Source organism: Centroberyx affinis, unplaced genomic scaffold, assembly GCF_046629955.1.
Source record: "Centroberyx affinis isolate AG114_WGS23_722 - 3 ecotype Tasmania unplaced genomic scaffold, CSIRO-AGI_Caff_v1 ptg001444l_1, whole genome shotgun sequence".
Classification (NCBI taxonomy): domain Eukaryota; kingdom Metazoa; phylum Chordata; class Actinopteri; order Beryciformes; family Berycidae; genus Centroberyx; species Centroberyx affinis.
The window spans coordinates 1-19,659 of NW_027279918.1; the positions used below are offsets into that span (position 1 = coordinate 1).

The following is a 19,659-nucleotide window of genomic DNA, read 5'->3' on the forward strand; positions in this document are numbered from 1 at the left end:
TAAATTACCACTTTTCTCAAAATATAATAGATTTTTGTTGTTAATGGTGGTTGTTTGATCACTGGAGATCAGCGTTTACTGTTGTTTTTACACACACACACACACACACCAGAATTCATAATCACACACTATGTTCATGACACCACACATGGTATGGGGAAGCATTGGGGGGCAATGCCCGTCCAAATAAGCTTTTGTAACATTTTTCATATTTTTTTATAGTTTTTTCTTGTTTGTCTGTTACATTAGAGCAGAAAGGTAGGAAGGATATAATTTAATTTAATTTAAGTTTAAGGTATCAGTGAGGTGTCGTTGCCTATTATAGCAGTGTTTTTATTCTGACTCTTATTTACCACTCAAAAGTGACATTCCCAAACAAGATTCCAGCCTGAATAACACAACCTGGGCTCTTGGCACACACACACACACACACACACACACACATATTTAAATCCGACAGAATGAGCAACCATTGTATTTTATCAGCTCATTGGCTGCTTGTGCTTGTGTTTTAAACACTGCAGTTTTAAATTAAACAAGTAAATAGTAAACATGTTGTCCCCCACCAGTGATGTAGTTCCACCCTTGGGTCAGTCAGTGATTGCTGAGTGAACTTGAAATATGAGTGAAATTGTATAAGCATTTTCGTATGGGACAATGAAAGGACAGATTGACCATATATTTCTGTTGCCTACTCTCCTCAGAATTAGGCTTACAAGTTATATCTTGAAATGTAGTAACTGTAATTGTCCTGTTTTTACTCAATACAGTACAAAATATAAGAAATACAATACGCAATTAATACAATCCATACATTACACAATTTATAATAAAATATACAATATAACATACAACACCAGGAGCGTGAGTGTTATGAATAATATAAATGCTAAATGATAATGATATATATAATGATATGATATAAGTAGTCAACACTGAGGCACAGTGGTAGTGCAGTGATGATGCAATAACAGTACAACAGTCCAACAACTGGACAATAACTACAGTGTCTTGTGGTTAGAGGTTTGCCCAAAAATTCTCCATTGACTCTCACTTCAACACATCAACCCAGTCTGATGTCTCCAAGTGTGTAGCGTGTGTAGACTATTATGTTACCTATGATAACTTTAACTGGATTGCTTTACCACTGAGTCCCCATTCATTGTCCCCCACATTGTATGATAACTTTAACTGTATGACCTGCTTTACCACTGAGTCCCCATTCATTGTCAATGCCGCCCCCTAGTGGCACAAAGTCAACATTACAATGTGACTAACTAACAAACGAACTAACTAACTAACTAACGGACGGAGACCGATCCATAGTCCCCCCTTTGGTGGGGGACAATTATCAAAGCACCATGGTCATTCGAACAGACATTGCATAGCCTATATTTCTCAGTAAAATCAGGTTGGAGACCACAAAAGCTGGTGAATATATTTAAATATATATGATAAAATGTTAAATAGATAGAATAATAAGAATCAGTTGGGGTCCAGAGAGGTAAGAGTATTCACATATGAGATAACAGGCTGCCATCTTTTGTAGAAATTGGCAGTCGAGCCTCTTAAGGAATATTTCACCTTTTCTAGATACAAGCCTACATTTGATGCAGTATTAAATAAAAAGGAGGGTAAATTACCTCCTCTTTATTTAATGACATTTAAAGCCTACATTTAAATGACAGATACAAGCCTACATTTGATGCAGTATTAAATAAAGAGGAGGGTAAATGACCTCCAATCTGTGATCATAATAGGACAAACAGCAACAAAAATCAATTATATTTTCAGAAAAGCTTTAATTTTGGCTTTTTTGCCTTAAAAGACCCTATCCTTATTTAACTGATATCAGATTGATACTACTTACTATGATGTGCACTATGAATTTATGTCTTTAAAATGTACCTATGAGTTAAAAGGTGGTAAACGCTATTCTACAAATAAAAAGGCTGGGTAAACTGAGTTTAGGTGGTTCACACTCCACTACAGGTATCCCTAGGTATAACCACTATTTCCTTACGTGATTTTTTTTGGTTTCTACAGACAGTGTTTAGGAAGAGTCATGGAGGGAAAGTGTTTTTCTGAAGCTGAGATATTTCAATTCCGTCAGCTGAGGCCGTGGGCTCTCTACTGTTCTGAGACTGAGGTGATAAATGTCAGGATTCACTTCTGCTTGATGTGCTACTGCTGCGTTTCCCAGGCAAGTGCCATGTAGTTAGCATGCACACACAGTCCCAAGGTCATGGAAGGGTAAGAGCATGCAAACACACACACACACACACACACACACACACACACACACACACGCTCTCGCTGCAGAGCAGTGCAGTGGAAGAGATGAATGATTTCCCCTGCAATCTGGTGAGTCATCAGCTTCAATAGTGCATGCTATTTGTCAGCAGCAGTTGCACTCCCACACACACACACACACACACACGTATATACTGTATATCCACACACGTATGCAGTGCACACACACACACACACACACATATACAGGTCCACTGATCGGCAACTTTGTGAGACATTTGATCGCTTCAAAATGCTCTCTGTAAATTTCTATTCTTCATAAATTACAAACTTGATCCACTATACAAGCGAGTGAGCAAGTTTTAAATTACACTTCAATGTCTTCATTGAATGTTTCACACAGTACCTGGTTCTATACATGAAATAGCAATTAAAGGAATAGTTCACCCAAAAATTCGGTCATTATCTACTCATTCTCATGCCAGTACAAACTCGGGTGAGTGTTTTTTCATCATATAACTTACCTGGAGCTCTCCAGGCTCGCTGCTGGAGGAGCTTCTTCCAGTGAATGGGGAGCCGGACGTTCTGCTTCATAAAGGGCAATAAATGTCCATAAAATTACTCCATAAAGCTCGTGGATGGTGTTCATGTTAACTAAGGTATTAATTTTTACATTATTTAATAGTTTATAAAGATGACTATTAAATAATTTATAAATTAATACCTTAGTTAACATGAACACCATTAGTAAATGATTACCAGACACATTAGTTAACTGTTAATTAAGGGTTAGTTAATGCTTATTAAGCATTAACTAACTCTTAACTTAGTGACCCTTATTGTAAAGTGTTACTGATGGTGTTTTCATACCATCTTGTCTGTCTGTCCTCAGACATTCTGATTGGTGGAATTGACTACAGCCTTATTACATTGCTTCTGTTTGGTGGAGCCGACTTCAGTCTAGCGTTAGATAACTTCTGATTGGTGGAGCTGGCTACAGGCTAGTGTTATATAACTGATGGGGCTGACTATATAGACTATGGTTAAATAGCGTCTGATTGGTGAAGCTGGCTACAGGCTAGTGTTAGATAACTTCTGATTGGTGGAGCTGACTGAAAAAACAAAAATCGGAGACATTGAGGCAGTGATAAAAATTGGCTTCAGACTATATGGAATGGATATAGCACAGGCTGCATTTATTTCTATATACAGTATATCTGAGTTTTCTGCATCTATATCTATATGCAGTATATCTGCTTTCGTATCTAATTTTGATGGCAGTGGTGGGATGGGGTGGGGTTGGGGGGTTGGGACATCTGAGAGCGTAAAGAAGTGGATTTACCATTTCACTTCCCATTTCCCCCATCCAAACCTCTGTGGCCTGAGTAGATGTTAAAGGAACTGGGTCAAACCTGTTCCCATGTGTGCTTCACACACACACACACACACACACACACACACACACACACACACACTGACGATACCTATGTTCCTATTAGTCACACTGTAACACACAGACTGTTAGTCACATTTTCACACTTTCATGCACTTGCAGTGACAAATCTTGTTTTTTTCATGTTTGAGTAGAGGATGGACTGTATGAAAAAACACACACACACACACAGGCATATTTCTATTTAAAGAGGCCGTCATACGTCACACATTGGCGATAGTATATCTTTACTAACATTTTTCAATACAACACAATAATATTCACAAATCCTGCATTTACACACAGACACACGCACACACCTCATCCAGATTACATGGGCCATTCAAGATGAAATAAGAATGAAGTGCGTTTAGGTGTTCAAATACATGACAAATCAGTGCATGTTTGTGAGGAGAAAAATCGGTCAACAATCAGTGTACACGCGTACTTCTGAATCATTTAATTTAAATATACATCATAATTATTTTACATTCTTAAATGGTTGAGAAAGATCTCCTTGATTTTTTGTCAAATCTGTGATGTCAAAATTAAATCTTCCTACTCTGAATAGTTTTAAAAAATAACTGAAAAAATGGATGCTGAGTAAATTAGTATAGTGAAACATCTTTTCTATGACAGTTTGGACTGGTTTCTGAACCTGTGTGTTTTTTTTATTTTTATTTTTTTTATTTTCATGTTTGTATAATATTGATGTTTCTGTTAGGTGTTTCAGTGTAAAAATGGGAAATGAGTAGCATATACATGTCACTCCCTTTTCCTGCCTGCCTCCTAGCCTAGACCTCAGGACCGCAATAGAAATAAGTCATGTGACTTTATTGCGATATCCTGATGAATTTTAGTACTGTATGTACATTTGTACATTGTATTTTAATTTATCGAATAAAATCAATCAATCAATCAATCAGTTTAGCTTCGATGTGGGGAATTATTGTAAATTGTCAATGCACAGTTGATGTACTTGGGTTTGATACTTTGAGCTGCTATACTGGTCAGCTTCAAAGACAGGTGGCAAGCTTGAAACTAAGCATAAACTGGTTTTCATTTGTTTGGATTATCATTTCGTTGCATGCTTTTTTAGCCCCGCGACAGCAGGGGCTCTATGGATCACAATGTCGGTCGTTCAGTCGGTCGCTCTGTTCACCACTGTTGGTCACGTGGGTGAAAGTGTGCTGCAGTGAGTTGGATAGCAGACTCTCAATCAGGAGACCTGTGTTTGATTCCCGGTGTGTTGACTCTTAGTCTTGTTGGATTAACAACTAACTGAACAACTGATCAACTGCTTTTACTCTGTTTCTATCCTTTCAATTCAATTCAATTCAATTCAATTCAATTCAAGGAGCTTTACTGCTTTACTAGCTTTACTACGTACATGTGCATATGTTGCCAAAGCATAGATTCAAACATAAATGAGATAGAGATAAAGTAAAATAAAATGAAATAAACTGCATATTAAATATATAGATTCATCACATAGAATATTTCTGGACAGTAACAACAGTAACAGTGATGATTACGAAAAAAAAGCAAAGTTAAAGAAGAGTTTACAGAGTTGATGTGTTTCTTAGATTATGGCATGACATCATCATGACATTATCATGACATCATCATGACATCACATACTGAGCACAGAGTTCTAGTGTTTCAACATTTTCTCCATGCAGGAGACAAATTTTTTCATTGATACTGAGATTTTGAAAGTTCTCTTTTCCTTAAGAGATTTTTGAAAAGTCTGTGTCCCTGATGTGTTCATACTTGGTACAGGAGAGAAGGAAGAGTTCTCTCTTGTACCAAGTACTTTCATGTGCTTTGTTTCTGTTTTGCTTCCCTGTGTCTTTTAATTGCACTGATCAGGAGTAGTGCTCCTAATTTCGTACACTGATAATAAAGGCTTTCTATTCTATTCTCTCTCTCTCTCTCTCTCTCTCTCTCTCTCTCTCTCTCTCTCTCTCTCTCTCTTTCGCCCCACCCGTCTCTTCCATCAACTCAGTTGCTGTGGTGAATATCTGTCAATCAGCATCACCCTGCAGGAGCGATGGTGCTGTTTTAACAAGGTCATTGGGAGACTGGCCAGAATGCGCTGACCCTGTTATCCTGGCTGGTAGTTAGGTTAATGGGTTTGGATTGGTCTCAACAAAGCATGAAATACCCGTTTAGAAATCTCGATGCTCTTTTGACTCCTGATTCCACTCTGGGAAATTGTATCCTTTGTCAAGCTTATCAAATAGCATTATGGTTGGCTGGTGTGAGGCGGTACCTGTTACAGGACCAAATTAATTCTGACTGCTCATTGTAATGTCTGAGAAGCTCCAGGTAATGAGACATGACTTCACAAGGCAATTAACCCCGCTTTCAGCAGAGCACATCCTCCTCTGAACCAACAGACAATGCTGTATTTGCAGTTTGATTCCAGAAAACTTCATAATTTATCCCTATCTCACTTGGATTACTCTGAACTGAAAACATATCTAATTGAATCTATTTTATAACTAGCAGCAGTCTGTTTACCATTTCTAATTATTCTAGATCTTTGCTGTCTTTATTTTTTTTTATTTTTTCTAACTTTTTTATTTGTATCGTCTTACTTTTCTTTTTAATTAAATTGTTTTTATTGCTCTTAGTTGCACCCCGTGTTTTGTTATTACTTTTTTGGTAACACTTTACAATAAGGGCACACTAAGTTAACAGTTACTTAATTAACAGTTAACTCATGTGTAATTTACTAATGGTGTTCATGTTAACTAAGGTATTCATTATTTAATATTTTATAAAGATGACTATTAAATCATTTATAAATTAATACCTTAGTTAACATTAACACCATTAGTAAATGATTACCAGACACATTAGTTAACTGTCAATTAAGGGTTAGTTAATGCTTATTAAGCATTAACTAACCCTTAACTTAGTGACCCTTATTGTAAAGTGTTACCACTTTTTTAAACTTCTTTATTTTATCTGTATTTTTTCTTTTTACAATGTCTTTTTATTTGTTTTTCATTTGTTGCTAAATTGTGAAGCACTTTGAGCTGCATTTTATGTTTGAAAAGTGCTATATAAATAAAGTTTATTATTGTCATTAATAATAATGTATCACAAAAAAAGTCAATTGAGTTTCAAGTGATACTCATAATTGTGTGAAAAGTAATCTATAGATTCAATGTCTGGGCTAGGCTTAAACTTAGGGTTGGGGTTAACTTGATAAGATTTTGTCTCTCGGACCCAAATTTGAGAATATTTTTTTTGCTAGATATGATTTTGTCCAGAATCCCAAGACTGTAGTGCAGTTAGATAACAGTGAAACTATGATCAAAATAGCCATTCTTCTACATTCTCTAATTGTGTTAACTTCTTGTAAATGAAAGAATGCTGAAGTTTAACAATTCATCAATCTGCTGGGGACCCCCTGGAACCCCCTCAAGGACTCCTTGTGGTCCCCGGACCCCATGTTGAGAACCACTGGGTTAGGCTAAGGGTCAGGGTTAGGGTTAAATAGTCTGAGTTCCACCACATAGGCAAGTGACACTTTATTGAACATCTATTTTTTGACACCTGATAGTTTGTTCAGTATCAACATAGACTATCCAACAAGTCCCACAATTCCAGGGTCCTTTTTTAAGTTCTAAACTCTATCATTATCCCCTCCTCAAGCAACAATACTGAGGCTTCCCCAGAACGGTGTGAGGAATGTCTGACTCATTTCACGCTAAAAATGAGAACATCAGACACCAGATTTCCCCCAGTGGCTGTGATCTATCAGTCTCACCAGTTTGGCGTTCCTCTCTCAGCAGCTTTGAGCCTATTTCACTTCCCACCCTAATGGATACCTTTAATCAAATGAAATCCTCATCTTGCCCCCTTGGACATTATTCCCACTAAATTCCTCAAAGAGGTCGTATCGGTTCAGTTGGCCCACACATTTCACATATAAATACTGCAAACTACTACTCCAAAGGGGGGACTATGGATCGGTCTCCGTCCGTTCGTTCGTTTGTTAGTTTGTTCGTTTGTTCGTTTGTTTGTTAGTTTGTTAGCCACACTGTAACGTTGACTTTGTGCCGCTAGGGGGGCGGCATTGACAATGAATGGGGACTCAGTGGTAAAGCAGGTCATACAGCTAAAGTTATCATACAATGTGGGGGACAATGAATGGGGACTCAGTGGTAAAGCAATACAGTTAAAGTTATCATAGGTAACATAATAGTCTACACACGCTACACACTTGGAGACATCAGACTGGGTTGATGTGTTGAAGTGAGAGTCAATGGAGAATTTTTGGGCAAACCTCTAACCACAAGACACTGTAGTTATTGTACAGTTGTTGGACTGTTGTACTGTTATTGCATTCATCACTGCACTACCACTGTGCCGTCAGTGTTGACTACTTATATCATATTACCACTTACCTACTGTGCAATACCATATATCACTTATCATTTAGCATTTATATTATTCATAACACTCACGCTCCTGGTGTTGTATGTTATATTGTATATTTTATTATAAATTGTATTGTAGTGTACATTGTGTAATGTACGGATTGTATTTATTGCGTATTGTAGTTCTTATATTTTGTACTGTTCCTACATTTCAAGATATAACTTGTAAGCCTAATTCTGAGGAGAGTAGGCAACAGAAATATATGGTCAATCTGTCCTTTCATTGTCCCATACGAAAATGCTTATACAATTTCACTCATATTTCAAGTACACTCAGCAATCACTGACTGACCCAAGGGTGGAACTACATCACTGGTGGGGGACAACATGTTTACTATTTGCTTGTTTAAACACGCCATGGTCCAGCCTCTCCTAAAGAAACCCAATCTCAGTCCCCATGACCTCAATAATTTCAGACCTATCTCCAAACTGCCCTTCTTGTTCAAAGTCATAGAAAAAATATTTCATTACAGCTACTGTCATTCATGAATTCCATTAACACTTTCAATTTAAATTTTAAATTTCAATTGGGGTTCAGAGCTAGTTTCACAGCACTGAGAGCGCTCTCCTCAGGATGACTAACAACCTCCTCATTGCTGCTGACAGAAGTGACGGCTCAGTCCTAATTGTGCTAGACCTTAGTGCGGCTTCTGACACTGCTGACCGCAGTATTCTGATCAATTGTTTGGAGAATTGGGTTGAGCACATTGTTACTGGCCTCCTCTTTCTCGACACATCTCAACTGTGGCATTCCCCAAGGGTCGATCCGAGGCCCCTTGTTGTTCTCAGTTTATATCAATCAATCAATCAATCAATCAAACTTTATTTATATAGCACCTTTCACCCCAAAACGTTAATTGAATAAGACAACAATAAAAGATGGGTAGTTAAGATAATAAAAGATAAATAATAAAAAAATAATACAAGCAATAAAAATAACAATACAAATAAAATTATGAAATACTACACAAAATAAATTGAGTGTAGTAAAACAGTAAAATGTTAATAAAATAAAATAGAATAAAATACATAATAATGATCAACAGTAAAATGTTGATAAAACAAAATAGAATAAAATAAATAATAATGATAATAAATACTTATAATAAATAAGTATATATACTAAAACCATAAAATTATAAAACACTACATAAAAGCCAGACTGAATAGATGGGTTTTTAGTTTACGTTTAAAAATATCAATATTTTATACTCCCTCTTGGTGATATAATGTGTAAATAACATCCATTTGCTTTGTTATGCTGATGACATCTAACTTTATGTACCCATAAACCCAGGTAACTCGAGTAGCCTAAATAGTCTTAAGGATTGCCTTTTGGTTACTAAATGCTGGATGTCCCGAAACTTTCTCTAACTGAATGACAATCTGAGATTATTCTTTTTTCTTAGATCCAAAACTAAAGTTGACCGGGCTGAGCCCCAGTGCTTTGGAACAGCCTGCCTGAGGAACTCAGGCTAGAAGAGTCTGTGTCATCTTTTGAATCCCTACTTAAAACCTCCTTTAATAGAAAAGCCGTTTTCCAATTGTCTTACTTCACATGTGCTTCAAAAGTGCTTCAAAAGTGCTGTATAATGAAGTTATTACCTCCGCCAAGGAGGTTATGTTTTCGGTGCCATTTGTTTGTTTGTTTCTCTGTTTGTCAGCAGGATTACCTAAAAACTACTTGCCCGATTTTCATGAAACTTCGTGGAAGGGTATAGGAACCCATTAAATTTTGGAGCGGATCTGGATCCGACACACGAACAAGCAATAATAGCGAATAATGGTGGATCCGACTCAAGAACAAGCAATTCGTAGAAGACTGGACTATTGACCTTGGCGGAGGTCTGCGCTCTCCGAGTGCCCTTCTAGTTATTATTATTATTATTTTTTAAAGATTTATTTTTTGCATTTTATGCTTTATTTGAGAGATATAGTGAGAGAGAGAGACAGGAAGGTATGGGAGAGAGAACAAGGGGAGGACATGCAGCAAAGGACCACGGGCTGGATTCGAACCCGGGTCGCGGCGGGAAGGACTGAGCCTTATGGTACGCGCCCTACTCGGTGAGCCACCGGGGCGCCCACCCTTCTAGTTATTATTATTATTATTCAGTGACCTCACTTCCCTCACTTGTGACCAAAGTCAGCCACAAACTGTGCGTCAGTAAAACTAATCTGTGCTTCAGTAAAACCAAACTGCCTCAGTTAAACTCAACTGTACTTTAGTAAAACTAAACTGTGCCTCAGTAAAACTAATCTGTGCTTCTACAAACTCAGAGTAAAAATACAACATGTTTGAGACACAAATAAGTTCATTTTTCTCAAGTTCAATTCATTTTTTTCCTGATACTGGGGTTGACATGCCTTCCTGTCTCCCCCCAAAACTATGTCTAGAGAGAGTAACTTTCAGAGACTCCATCAGCATTACAGCTGTGTCTATGGATATTTCTGCAGACTGTATTGCTACACTCAAGTGTAATCTCAGCCAAAAGGTCATGCCAGAAAATTAAAATGGAGATTAACTCGGTTCACAGTATTTCATCTGACAGAGCCTTGGTCTCAAGAGATTTTACCATCTTTAGACTAGAGATAGTCTGTGCTTTTGCTGCCTCTATGATCTTGCCCAAAACAGCACAGAACTGTTCTCAGCCATAGTTTCCAAGAGAGCTGAGGACCTCCAACATGGCCACCAGACAAGCACGGATTAAGAATGCAGAGGCCCCTGGGCACAAACTCTTGGAGGCCCCCCCCCCGCAAATATCAACACCTGTAGATATCTTCTATCACACAGGATTTACACCACATGATTGCAACAATACTTTCCTGGGCCAGCGGCAACAATATCAACGCATTACCCTACAGTGTGCAGCTCAATGGCATATGCAAGCACATACTGCCCCACCTCCACCAATATAGTTCTATGATTCAGATTATTCCGTCAATCACACACACACACACACACACACAGCGATCGATTTATACTGATCTGCGTATATACCTATAGCAAATAATAATATATGTAACCTGTACTTCCTTGACTGTTGAACCAGTCCTCCTGCATTGGTGATCCATGCTTAGGTCCTGGTTGTGGTTTGTCAGGTTCAAGTTGAGGTGGGGCTTCTAAACTAGTACCCGCCACCGGGTCTCTGCCATCCGCTTCGGTGTCGGGCTGGGCCTCCGCGTCGGTGTAGCAGGGCTCAAGTGGAGATGGGGGTGGGGCAGTTGCACAGGATGCTGGTCTGGTTCAAGTCGACGTGGGACAGCTGAACTAGTAGTGGCTTCTGGGTTACTATCCTCCTTTTCGCATGTTAGCATCGTCCTCGCCAGGCTCTTTGCTAGCGAGCTGACTTTTGAAAAAAGTTGAGATAGTCGTTATGTTTTTCCGTACAATGTCTCTGCAATCCTTTTGTTTTTTAGCCTTTCGCTTTGCTGCTCCGCTGTTTTTTTTCCATGTTTGTTAGCAGCTAACTTTAACGTTGTCTATTCTGTTTTAGCTAAGATTCCCATGGTCACGTGTCACCGGCTCTCGTCATCGTCATCATCATGATACAGACACAGCCAGCAAACCAATCATAATATTTTTTTTTATTTGCAAATATAGTAACTTTGCATTAATTGGTTCGTATTTCAACACACACATACACACTCAATTCATTTATTTGATTTGATTTAAAAAAAAAAAAAAAAAAAGCAAAGACAGGATGAAGCCACAGTTGGTGGGGTTTTGGAGGCCCCTAGAGGTCGGAGGCCCCCGGGCACTGGCCCAGTCGGCCCGGTGGATAATCCGTGGCTGCCACCAGAGGGTGTGCTATGTTACCTGGCAGCCTTTTATTCCCATAATGCATGACTATCCATGCTTCATTGGTCAGATTTTGGTATCTGGTTGGTTGATTATTGGTACTTGGGTGCTGTTGGTTGTATTTGTCTGTACCTTGTGCCAGCTTTATCGCTGTTGTACCCATAATCACAGTAAACAACATCCTCTTGGATGTCATTGCCATATTAAGAAGTGAAAACTGCAAATGTTCTGTCAAAGTGAAATATGGCCAACGTCAGCAATGGTAATTTTGATTTGTGTTTCTCCAGCGTGTGTTAAGATGACACTGTTCTGCCATAAGCTGAATATTCATCTGCGAGCACACCCTATGGACAAATGAAAAGGATGCTTTTGAACATTTGACAGAGTTGCTCTCTTTTCTTGAATTCTCACTACAAGAATAATATAATAGCGATTCGTTCATCCCAAAATGAAGATGATTTGAAAAAAACGTGATTGACAGCACAGCAATAAACCAAATGATGGTTCACAGGATAGTAGGGAACTTAATTCCATGTTTGACAAAATGCTATCCTCTATATAGATATTGAATAATGAACTTCAGGTATTGATTTTCCCCCCAAACTGAATATATGGCATTGTGGAAAATGAAGTACTCATGATCATGTTTATGTGTCGCAGGTTGCGATGTCTGGTCAAGCAGCTGGAGAGGGGCGAGGCGTCAGTGGTGGACCTGAAGAAGAACCTGGAGTATGCCGCGTCGGTCCTCGAATCCGTCTACATCGAAGAGACCAGGTAAAAATCTTTCAACTCAATTGCCATCCAACACTTGATATCCTCAAGGCAGTACATAAGACTGTTTAGATTGCACCGGTTGTTTGGTTTCAGGGGAGATAGAGCTGTGTGTCATCTGCATAGCAATGGAAGGAAATGTTGTACTTTTGAATGATTTGACCAAGGGGATGTAAATAGAGAACAGAATGGGACCTAGGATGGAGCCCTGTGGGACCCCGCAGGAGAGACTAGCTGGGGGAGAGGAAAAATTGCCTACGTTGACAGAGAAACTTTTATTGCTGAGGTGCAACTCAATTCCGTTTTTCCCACGGCACGTCATGCAGTCGGCTCCAATATCTCCCACTTGGCATCACTAATTGCGGGCGTGTGTTAACCACAGACTGTAAAAAAGATGGATGTAGTGAGTGTGACGTCACCTATTGGCTTCTAAAGGGCCGTTTTGAAGCATGGAGATTGTGTTTACGGTCGCTACCATGTTGTCATTTTTTGGAGCTGGAGCAGCCAAAGCGAAGAAAAGAGTGGAGCAAAGGTGGAAAAAACTGGAGAACAGAATCCTTGGAAGGACTGTTAGTACAGTTAATTGCAGATCAGACCATATTTGTAGTGTGATACTAGCTAAACCGGCACAGATGATCAGCTATATACAGCAAGAAAAATTACACTCTCAAAAGAAAACATTGCTGATGGTCACAGTCATTTCAGGACAGAGCAAAAGCACGTTCGCTGTCATTAGATGGACCCGCCCCCGATGCATGGGTGACCTGTCAATCACTAGGCAAACACAACCTGAAACAACCCTGTGTTATATCCGATATATCCTTTTAATGGTGCAATTATTTAGAAAATCGCCATAAGGACACACATTAGAAGAAGTGAAATTAGCTATTGAGGCCATAACCTCTTCTGGAAAAATGATTGACTTTATATTTGTAGCTTTTAGCTTTCAGTTGCGGTCCCATTACCTTGCATGGAGTTAGGCAGGGTTTGTCGGCAATCCAAGATAATAAAAATCCAAATTATCACTTATATTTTCATAGTAATGCAATCAACTCTACTTATGAAAAGCAAGTTCTGTCTGCTGCAGTTTGTTTTTGGTTGATTTTAGACTCCTAAATAAAAAGGATTTTGAATGTGGGTAGAAAGTTGTAGAAAGGAGTTCCATTCTTCCGATTTGATGTGAACGCGGCATAATGAATGGGGGATGAATGGGAGTGGAGTCCTCCTTATCTTTCATTCTCCTCATTCTCCTCTCTCTCTGTCTCTCTTTCTCTCTCTCTCTCTCACAAACACACACACACACACACACACACTCGCTGGCCCAGATTCCAGCTGATCAGGTTATATAAGACAGGATGCATGTGGACACTGCTGGAATTATGGGGCACTAGAATAGTATGTGTGTATGTGTGTGTGTGTGTAGACTCGTATGTACACACACACACACACACACACACACACACACACACACACACACACACACACACACTCAGCATGCACGTGTTACTATGCAGCTTCTTATTGTCCTATATCTTTCTATGTTGTAACTGTTGCCTATTGGTCACATCTCTGCATCCCTCCCTCCCCCTCTATCCCTCTCTCTATATCTTTGTCTATCCATCCATCCATCCCTCCCTCCTTCTTTTGCCCCGACTATCCCTCCATCTCTCCCCCTGAATTCCATTCATTCATCCCCTCCTCTCCATTCCTTCTCCTCCACCCTTTATTTTTACATCCCTTGCGCCACCCCTCTTCTCTCTCTCTTCCGCTCGTCTCTCTTTCCCTCCGATCCATCCATCCCGCCCTCCCCCTCCTCCTCCTCCCTCTCCATCACACCTGTCCTCCCCCATTTTTTTCTGTTCTTCCTCTCCCTCATCCATCTCCTTCCCCCTTGTTCCCTCTCTTCATTCTTCTTTCCCTCTGCACCTCCATAACACCCCCACTTCTCCATCCCTCTCCTCACTCCATCTTTCCCTCTCTCCTTCTCATCCCACTCTCCCCCCCTTATTGCTCTCTCCATCCTTCCATCCCCTCCATCCCTCCCCTCCCCATCTATCCCTCAACCCCTCCTCTCTTCCGCTCATCTATCCTTCCCTCCCCTCCTCACCGTCACGTCTTCTCTCCCCCCATTTCTCTATCCTTTACCTCCCCACCCCCTCCCTCTCTCCTTGCAGGCGATTGGTGGACACGGAGGATGAGTTGAGTGACATCCAGTCGGACTCGGTGCCATCGGAGGTTCGCGATTGGCTGGCTTCCACCTTCACCCGCCAGATGGGCCTGATGCTGCGACGCACTGAGGAGAAACCGCGCTTCCGCAGCATCGTCCATGCTGTGCAGGCCGGCATCTTTGTGGAGAGGTTTGGTCTGGTTTAGTTTGGTTTGATTTTGTTCAGTAGAGTCCACACTATGCAGGCTGGGATCTTCGTTGAGATGTTTGGCATAATTCAGTCTGGTTTGCTTTGGTTTTGCTTAAAGGAATATTTTACCCAAAAATGAAAATTCTGTCATCATCTCCTCCCCCTCATGCCAGTTGAAACACAGGTGAAGTTTGTCCATATAACACACAGGGAGGTTGCCAACACAACTCCATAGCAGCCTTCTCCAAAACAACTGAAGTCAGTGGGGACCAGTTCTTCAGAGTTCCAAAAAGACCTACAGTATATTTACACCATCATTTAGTGCAAATCTTAGCTACAGCTGATTGATTTGCAACAAATCATGGTGTATAGGTCTTTCTATTCACAGTGTGATTGTTTGGCTGTTTTGGTTTTGGAACTCTAAAGAACAGGTCCCCACTGACTTCAGTTGTTTTGGCTGCTACCAAGTTGTGCTGGCAACCTCCCTGTGTGTTATATTCATTTGGCATGAGGGTGAGTAGATGATGACAGAATTTTCATTTTTGAGTGAACTATTCCTTTAAGTGTAGTTTTATTTGGGTTTCACAGCATTGTCCATGCTGTGCAGGCCGGCGTCTTCGGTGAGAGGTTTGGTTTTGTTTACTTTAGCATTGTCCACGTCTTGCAGGCTAGCATCTTGATTGAGAGGTTTTGATTTGGTTTATTTTTTTAAATTTTGGTTTAGTCCAGTTCGGTTTGGTTTAGTGTAGCACTGTCCATGCCATGCAAATTAGCACCTTTATGAAGAGGTTTAGTTTGGGTTCCACAGCGTTGTCCACGCTGTGCAAGCTAGCATCTTCATCAAGAGATTCACCATCTACAAGAGTTTTAGTTTAGTTTAAATTAGCTTAGTTTAATTGTAACTAGTGCAATGCCCGTTCGTGCCGCTGCTGCACAGAGCGCTGTTTGATTGTTTATTCAAAGTCTATTAATATTGAACGTGTCGCGTGTCCAAATTGCACCAAATCTGACACTGCACTTCCTTGGGTCCCCAGCAATACACCCGCCAAGTGTGAAGTAGATCGGACGAACGGTTCTCGAGATATGCGAAGGATACACATACAGACAGACAGACAGAGATTCCTTGCTTTATAGTATGATGCAGTCCAGTGCAGTTTCACTAGCTTCATGAATTTGTTTGGAGTCAAGTGACATTTTCTTGAAATAAAAAATGAAAGCAAATTTCCAGTTGATTCGCAATGGAAACCAGCACATGGGCAGCATATCCTGGTAACCGACCGTTTTGCAGGTCATTTTGTTTGACCATGGCGGGGAGATTATCGCAGTGATATCCCAAAATACATTCAAAGACGGACCACTCTAAGGAGAATCCCTTATCACTTAGATGTCAGGAAATTCAATCTGTTTGAAAGACCCATCCGTCTTCCTCACAGAGGGATAAATCCATCAGGCTGATAAACACTCAGAAGGCAAGGTCCATCCCCCTGTCGCCAGGCGTTTTCCCTGTTTGTGTCACTGAAAGGTTGCTGTATATTAACAGCAAAATGGGTTTCAGTCCATTTGTAAGCTTACTGTTAATAACCATATTAACAAAGCTAGGCTAATATGAAAAAACCATAGGGAATTCTATTCAATTGGAAACATTTAGCTGATTAATTAAAGTGATAAATTATGATATAAAGACCCATGAGCGCACATTGTCTGTTACTGGAGCATCCTTAATATAGCATAATATAGCAAATTCCCACTCAAATAATTTTCATGCTATTGCTGGCCTGCCAAACATCATAGGTGCAATAGTCATATTCTAGTCAGCATCTCCATAGTGATGGAGATGCTGCTTGAATGAAACCAGAATCTAATCTGCTGGTGACTGGACACCTGACAGCACAGTCTGTCCTATTATTCCCCCAAACCTTTTGACAGCAACCTGCCCTCCACCTGTAGATAATAAACTGTGCCTATTCATTTCATTCATGGTGTGTGTTTCTGTTGTTGCAGCATTGACAGCATCAGTAATTTCTTGTCATGTTTTCTTTTTTTTTTTCTCGGTTGCTGTCACTCCACTTATTTTTTTATATATACTTTTTTTTATTGTCATCATAACTTTGCAAGCATAATACATGTTAGTAAAGCACATCTTGATGATGTTTCTTTTTATGTGTAAAGGTGGAGACCAGTGTGTGAGAAAAAAAAAGCCATTATACTGAATACAAAGAGCATTAGAATAACCCTAACCGCTTACACTTTTAAAATGTTTTCTTTTTTTTCAGAATTCAGATGTCTATAGCATCACCTTTTAAGCCTAGGCAGCTAGCTATTGTCGTACTAACTTCCCTGCTAAATTCAAGCAGTTGTGTTATGTAAAATTTGATAACTAATAGGTCTATCTGAAATCCTCACTTATGTGTTGAAGTAATGCTAGTTTTATAAATATGTAAATCTTCTGGGAGGAGTTTCCCACCCTTTCAAAATGGCCACCGTGTGAATAAGGTCAATTCTCCGCCCTTCCAGTAGAGCTTTCCATTTGCACACAACCTTTCAGTCAGCAGGCCTTTTATGGAGTTGCCAGGGCGTCTACCTATGCTAATGAGCATCAACAGGCACACGCATCCAATTTCTGGACAAGTGGCATTCATCATCAGATACATCTAGGATGTGCAAAAAACGAGTCTGCGCATGTTTCATGAATCCCACGTTGGTTTTTCTTAGGCATGTATCTTAAGAACAAAAGTAAGACAGATTTTGTGAATGAGGCCTATTTAATATTTGGGATATCTGTACAGGTAGCAAAGTCCATCAGTCTGTCATCGGTGGAAGGACTTTGGAATGTCATGTGCGTTCCTGTTTCTCAAACCACATCAGCGTTTTTCTCCAGTCAACAGTGCGTAGTCTCATGTGGGTTGCCATAGAATTTCCCTTCAGGGATAATACCTTTTTACTAAACCCGATTAACAGCATTCCATTGTCTATTTTGCAAATTAGGTTCTTACAGGTAGATTTATGGTCATATAAATAGTCATTGCCTAACCCAAGTCGCAAAACGGATAAAACTTCAGCAGCAACGCACATAAATCACAAGAAATTTCTTGCAGGGGTTCTACCTTAGTGAAATGTTTCTATGTGGATAAAACATGAGCCTTCGAATAATTTAGACAGCTGTCATCCGTGGCGGGGAAGGGAATCCTGTTAAATATGCATGTGCAAGGACGTTCCAATTGACAGGACACGGTTCACTCGCTTCCTCTCCTCCTCGCATCTTCTCCTCGTTTACCCATGACCTTTCCCCGAGGAGGAGATGCGGGGCGAGGACAAATCTGTATGTAGTGTAATGCCTCCTCCTCACAGAACTCGAATGGATAGAACGGTCCTTCCACTGTTTGTCATGGTAATTTGGCTAGTACCAATCTCGGAACGCATCGTTTTCTATCGGTCTGACGACAATTAGACTCTGGGGGCGATGGCCAATATTTCAGGGTTTCAGCTGTCACCAGTGGACATCCGGGCCAAGACTTCCTCTTCCGTGCGCCGGTCATTGTTTACAGTTTGATTAGCAACTTGAGACGCGAGATTGGAGTTGGAGTTGAGAGACGACGTCTCATATGCAGATATCTGTTTATAGCCGAAATGTCGTCTGGACCTAAAACACCTACAAAAAGTATCGATGTTTGTGTATTGTGTGGAGAAACGTTCGACTCGTCGCCCGGATGTCCACTGGCTACACTGGAAACCCCAAAATATTGGCCCCCAGAGTTTAATCATCGTCAGACTGATAGACGATGGGTTCCGAGATTGGGCTAGTACAGCATAAAATGGCGATTATGGCGACAATACAAGTCTGGGCATTAAGGCTGTAAAGTGTGTCACACTTGCTTGAGAACTGAGCAGATGAGTCTTTTCGCAAACTTTCAAAACTCAACTCAACTATCACAAACTGCACTTCTCTCTCTAGCTCTTCAAGTCGACATTAGCATGTTAGCAATCCATGGCAGCAAGGAGACAGAGAAGCTGCTTTGGCTCTTGCTGTAAAACCTCTCAGCTCAGTGACTTGCAGTAAGTCGGTTCATATGGAAGCCAGTCCAACGGTTCGCATAAAAATGGCCTCGAATGGGAGGAACCGTGCTATTCATTCAAGTTCTGTGCTCCTTTTGTGGTGGAAAACCTTTTCTCACACAAACCGTGCTCATTTCACGTCATTTTGAGAGCACAGGTAGGGTATTTCAGAACTCCTGGAGCCCTTTCTCATTACATTTCACCCTCTACTGTCATTGGAGGGGAAGACTAATGAGCCGTGAGAGATGGTGGACATGCCAAACCAAGTGCAACATATAGAATACATCTTGTCTATGTCAGCTTGGGAGAATACACAGTGTATTCTCATTCTACATCCTGGATATCCTTCAGCTATTCTTCAGGAATTTCTAGTGCATAAATGTCTCTGTTTCAGCATGTCTTCAGACATGATTTTGCTGTATTGGTATGTCTTATTTTTTCATTGTTTCACTGTAAATATTCTATATTCCAACTCTTAAGCCTTCATTTCATAGGTAATGGATTCTGATTCTTCGTTTTTCAATGTCTTGAGATTTG

The 19,659-nt window shown here is 40.1% G+C and overlaps 1 protein-coding gene across 1 annotated transcript in view; it reads left to right on the plus strand.

Moving 5' to 3' along the window:
• The first annotated feature begins 9,647 nt into the window (after positions 1-9,647).
• The window catches only part of LOC139650129 (dual specificity calcium/calmodulin-dependent 3',5'-cyclic nucleotide phosphodiesterase 1C-like), a 43,611-nt gene continuing 33,599 nt past the window's right edge, over positions 9,648-19,659 (plus strand). Inside the window, exons 1-3 of the mRNA XM_071526687.1 lie at positions 9,648-9,664; positions 12,599-12,715; positions 14,887-15,069. Coding sequence (XP_071382788.1) covers positions 14,984-15,069 — 86 coding nt within the window. The 5' untranslated portion in view covers positions 9,648-9,664; positions 12,599-12,715; positions 14,887-14,983. The remainder of the gene's footprint in view (positions 9,665-12,598; positions 12,716-14,886; positions 15,070-19,659) is intronic.